Here is a 6000-nt window from a genome sequence, read left to right as displayed (position 1 = left end):
AAAAGATCATTGTGTTTCAATTATTGCTAAATACGATTTCATGATTTAATGCTTCACTGTGGTAATTACAAGGCGCGACCTGGTTATGCCTCTTAATATCAAATAACATCTTACGTAGTAAGGCTTTATCGACAAGGACTTAGGTCTTTCTATCAGGGATGCCAAATTGTCATACCCTGTCCGAAAGAATCCTGGTAAAATTTTTGTCATACCCCATCCCAAAGAATCCTGGTAAAATTTTTGTCATACCCCATCCCAAAGAATCCTGGTAAAATTTTTGTCATACCCCATCCCAAAGAATCCTGGTAAAATTTTTGTCATACCCCATCCCAAAGAATCCTGGTAAAATTTTGGTAGGGTTCCGTACATGTTCCGAAGGATGCCAACGGAAACCCTATTACTTAGATCAATTAATACAGAGTGGCGATAGCCTCATATTAGGCCCGGCAGTTGGATCTCGGGCATGCATTTCTAACTTTACGGATTTTTGAACTCTACTGAAAACGAGATTGTATTTATCAAAGACTGTCATAATCTGCGAACGGATATAGTCTGCGACAGGTCGAGATGGCAATCGGGACATGCGGCGAGGACGCCCCGCACACCCACCCGTCACCCGCGCTGTCACGCACCGGGTTAGCCCTTATACTTAGCTATACTTGGCTATTTTGTAATTCTGAAACCTCAATCTCGTGTTTTGACCCTGTTTGGCCTCAGATGTTAAAACAGTCGTACCTAAGTGATAACAGATTGTAATCTTTAATGAAGTTTCTCTTAAATGAATAAATGTTTATACAATAAAGCTCGTCTGTCAATATGTTACACGCACGCCCGTCTGTCTGTCTGGTGTAATAGAAACAGCATTGTGAAATTTATGCCACGTATGAAGCTATGTTCGTAATAAAAGAGTGTGAAAATTAACACTTCATAGTTAAAAGCCCCGGCGAAAGGAGCTTTAAAATGGTATTTTAAGAAGATATGACTCACCCTATTATCTGCAATTAGGTTGCCCATTCATTCATATAATATAATCTAAACCCCTTCCTGTATATGATAAAACAAATTCAAATGTCCGGCATATTATCTTGATATCCGTCTCATTTAAGAATAACTTTTACATCAAATTTTTAAGATTCCCTATCCAAAAATACTAATTATTATTATTTGTTCATGAAAACATTTTAATTTTATATTTTGTGACATTTTCGGATTTTTTCCTTTACTTGTGCTATAAGGCCTACTTACCTGTCAAACATGATTCTAGGTCAACGAGAAGTATCTATAGGTTTTCTTGACAGACACGACAGACGGACAGACAGAAAACAAAGCGATCCAATAAGGGTGCCGCTTTTCTTTTTGAGGTACGTAACCCCAAAAATCTATACCTATCTATCCACGTGGACGAAGTCGCAACTTATCTAATTGTATCGTATTTTCTTGCGGATTGCAGGAAACATCGAGCCTAATGTTGAAATCTATAGAATACACTTTGAATTTGCTTAGACTTAAGTTTCAGTTAAAACGGGACAGATGCCAGCGGTATAACGCTGTCTCGTTTTAACAGTGTCTTACTCTGAGCAAAGTCAAAGTGCAGTCTATAGATCTCAGGCTTAGAACGCCTCACTTTGCAATCCATACGATCTTCTTCAAAAGCATCGTGATCCACGAAGGTAGCAAGTTCAATCCAGGTCGCGGCTGATTTGAATTGCCAATGGCGAGAGCTTCACGGCTGCGCTGCCGGCGTGTCGATTATGCCAATTACATTCACTACACTTATACTAAACTATTCCACCACCCTCTTCCTTACACTAAGTATGTTTTTTTACCCGACTGCGGCAAAGCCAAAAGGAAGGGTAATGATGTTAGCAGTCTATGTATGTATGTATGTATGTTTGTATTCAGATTCTGTGTGTTCCACCGTAGTGACTTAACTACTAGGCCGATTTTGATGAATGAGGTGTCAAAGGTCCGAGTGATATAGGCTATATTTAATACGAAAAAAATTGATCTAACGGATGTTACATCAAAAAAAGTGGAGGAGTGGATGTTATAGCAAAAAAAAAATATTTTTTTTTGCTATTGTATCGAGTGGGATGCCAAATGAAAGGGGAGAAAATTCTGAGCCATGTAATTAATATACAATAACAACTATACCAATCGGCAGAAAAACAATTTTGCTCTAATATTTCAGCGAATTATTAAGACGATCACAATCGGGTTTTAGTTTTCAACTGTATCATTCAGATACAAGTAAGCCCTTGACTGCAATCTCACCTGGTGGTAAGTGATGATGCACTCTTAGATAGAAGCAGGCAAACCTGGAAGGGGTATGGCAGTTTTTATTAAACCCATACCCCTTTAGTTTCTGTACGGCATCGCACCGGAACGCTAAATCGCTTGGCGGCACGGCTTTGCCGGTAAGGTGGTAACTAGCCATGGCCGAAGCCTTGCACCAGACCATACCAGTGATTTAGAAATTATAGAATTCCAAACCCTGCCGGGAATCGAACCTGAGACCTTCCACTAATAAGACCACAGCGCTTACCACTGCCCTTATTAAGTATAAATCAAGTAGTGAAAGCCTAGTGGTTAAGATGTCAGCCTCCTATTCGGGGACTCTCTTTTAAGGACTCTAATTTTTAGGAGTTAGGTATGCGTTTTAAACTATCTTTCGGTTTAACGTCGAAAGAAAACACGTGAGCAAACTTGCCTAAAAGTTCTCAATAGTGTTTATATTTTTTATAATAGTATTTTTACCTACACTTCAATGAAATTTTTAAACACATATCAAAAATTGCGGTATTGGCAGGATTATAACAGTACGTCTTCTAGGTTCGCGCCCGACGCCCTGACCAAGTTAGGCCACGGCTCGCTTGCTGCCAATAACGAAATTTTTGATATGTAAATTGTGTACTATTCACTCAGATATTATGATGTTTTATGTGTCTATTTTTGTTTAATTTTCGTCAAAATTACCTACCAGACATACACACTTTCGCATTTATAATATTTATCGAACTTTTCGTGGAAATGCTTATTTTTTAAAATAATAGACATACGCCATAACTCTGAAGTTGAAAAGTTCTGCAACTATAGTATTGAAGCTGTTACTTTAAACGATATAAGGTATAAATAAAACTATAAAGTCGAGTGCGTGAATATTTTATTTTGTACGTCTTCCGTGGAAATTGGAATGCATTCATTAAATCCGTTTTATAAAAATCATGCTACCTACATTAACATTATATACAAAAAATATTTCTCACAAAATATTACAACTGAGTATGTCTTCGACTAAATTTTACTACAATGAGTACGTAACGAGTAAAGAGTATAGTAAAAAATAGAATACATTATATAATATCAATATTGAGCAAATTCATAGGAATGTATAAGTTTCGAGTACCATAATTATCTTTTATTACTTTTTGTATACAAGGAATGTTTCCAATCAAAAATATATGAATTGAAATTCTGCAATATTAAAATTACTTTACAACTAGAATAAATCGAAGAAGTTACAAATTTCACTAAGCACCCGATGTTAACACAGTGTTAAAACCTTCAAACGTCAAACGACTTCGATCAAAATTCTCCTGAAATTGAATAAATTATATTAAAATAATACAAAAAAATACGCAGTTATATTAGATACTTTCTCCGTTAAAACTGGATGCAACAATCGGTCCATTTTTATTTAATTAAAAACCAGCTAACTAACCTAAATCTTACAGTACAAATAATTTAGTATTTACACACAATTTGTACATCCTTCAACCGGGGTTTAAGTACCAATAACATTTCATTAACTAACTACTTAAGATACGTATTTGGATAGACTCTTTATTCAATCGATAACAATTCACAAAGCTGACTTCCCGAAGTCACTACATCTTATTTATAACCACCATCCGATTTACTGGCCTCCAACATGGTGTCGAGAAATTAAAGTCATAATTGCGCTGCAACAGCGTCTCTTTGAAATGGCATCAGACTTTGGTTGTCAGATCTAAAGGGTGAAGTTTGATCCTCTTTATTTGGGAGAAAGACAAATCTTCTTCATCACTGGCAGATGCTCGGTCACTTCCGGACTCAGGATCGTCATTATCAGGAGCGATAACCTCGCTATCATCCGAACGCCGTCGTGCCGAACTCGATCTTCCATCAGACTTGACCGATAGATCCATTGGGTTCTCTTGCAAGGGAGATTCTGATGTTCTCCTTTCGGCCGGTGGAGTTGGTACGAATTCTGCTTCCGAGATCACATCTTCTTGCGGAGTCGGCTGTGTAGACCGTTGCTGCTTAAGAATCTCATCCAAAAAGAAACGCTTTGAAGAATCAGTGTTGTTGTCATCGATTCTTACATCGTTGTTGTTTTCAGCCACTTGTCTAAGCGCTGCGTGGTCCAATAAATGTCTAGAGTAAAGCGGGTGGAACCCTGGGGGAAAGAGTAAGTGATGATGATTCGGTGGGAACGGGCTAAAGTGAGGGGGGTGTAGAAATGGTGAGTGTGGAAAGTGGGGCAAGCCTAAAGGTAGAGGGAGGAAGGCATCTCGAGGCGGCGTCAAGGGTCTGTCGGGAGGTCGACATTGATTGATCCGAGCCTTTTCATCTAGTTTAGGGGATGACTCGCTTCGATGAGAATCTGGGGATCCCGAGCAAGGGGCTTTGTAGTCGTCGAGGCCTAGTAGAGCCAGCTCTTCTTTAGTCCTCGGTCGCGCTAATCCGGGGAAGAGGTGTGGTGGAAACGGCGGTGCTAGATGAGGCGACTGCGGCACTCTGGGGGGTGACTGCGATTGCGCAGCTTGTTGCTGTTCTTGCAACAGGCAGTGGATCTTAAACCAGTTGGATCGTCTTCCGTATCTGGAGCCCGATTTGGACATGCCGACCATGAGGCACTTGCGCAGTCGACACGCCTTGCATGCCGTGCGGTTCTTTTTGTTGATGACGCACTCCCCGTTGTTCTTGCACTCAGTGATGGAGTTCAGATTGTTGTAGGAGCGCCCGAAGAACGACTGAAAAGACAGAAAAAAGAAGGTTAGAGGGCAACGATATAAACAAGTGATTTATAGAGGTATTAATATTATAATTTTCATGGGTTTTTAAGTGGTCTCCATAAGTGATAACGTCATTAAAAGTGTTCATCGTAAATTATGTATAAAATCACATTATTGCAAGCTTGTTGTGTATCACACTTAAGGCTGTATTTACACGGGCTGCTGGTTTCGACTCGAGTGCGTAGCGTCGAAAGTGAAACTACTGCCTTATTGACGTAGTGTTTACGGTTTAAGACGCCACTTCCGCTGGATATAGGCCACAGGTTCTGTTCCGGTCGGCTACGTTCGTTTATGTACGGTTTCATTTTTCAACCTTGGATTTTTGCTTAACTCGTTATGTAAGTCGTTCCATTGTTTTGGCGTTTCGGGTTGATCAGAACTAAAAGGAAAATGTTTTTAGCAACTTCGGATTTGAAGGTCAAAGAATTCGTTTCGAACTTTGATCGAACATCGATGATACTGTCATGTCAATGCCTTCATGTCTTTTGGGAGTTATTTTAAAGTAACAAAGCCGTATCAATATCTTCCTCGGACACTTGGACGCTGCCAAAATATTTTCGGAACATGGAATGAATGATAAATGCTATGGACTAAGAGTTGACGAGGGCCAGACCTTCGCTATTTTATAAAAGCTGACTGTAACTTTTTTATATTTTCTTCAGAATAGTATTAGAAATCACACTATGGATTGCCAGACATTAACGGCAACCCGCTGTCAGACACCCTAAAACTTTTAAACTTGTAGGATGTCTGGCAGGGGGTTACTACGACTCGAAGTGTCTGGCAATGCATGACGTAATTCATGCAATCCAATAGGTACTATTCCGAAGAAAATATAAAAATTACATTTTATATACTTCGACGTCAAATTTCTTACACGTTTCTTAGCTGTTATCTCCTTCATAGTCGCTGATCGGTCTTCCCTGTGTTAGGGACAGTACGC

The 6000-nt window shown here is 39.3% G+C and overlaps 1 protein-coding gene across 2 annotated transcripts in view; it reads right to left on the bottom strand.

The window, feature by feature from the left end:
- Window positions 1–3146: 3146 nt before the first annotated feature.
- Window positions 3147–6000, bottom strand: part of LOC123868113 (knirps-related protein-like) — a 126964-nt gene continuing 124110 nt past the window's right edge. For both annotated transcript variants that reach the window (XM_045910477.1, XM_045910478.1), the window contains exon 3: window positions 3147–5015. In XM_045910477.1, coding sequence (XP_045766433.1) covers window positions 3990–5015 — 1026 coding nt within the window. In that variant the 3' untranslated portion in view covers window positions 3147–3989. The remainder of the gene's footprint in view (window positions 5016–6000) is intronic.

This window comes from Maniola jurtina, chromosome 9, assembly GCF_905333055.1.
Source record: "Maniola jurtina chromosome 9, ilManJurt1.1, whole genome shotgun sequence".
Lineage (NCBI taxonomy): Eukaryota > Metazoa > Arthropoda > Insecta > Lepidoptera > Nymphalidae > Maniola > Maniola jurtina.
Note: the sequence above shows the minus strand (reverse complement) of the source record. Positions and strands in the feature narration are given on the sequence as shown.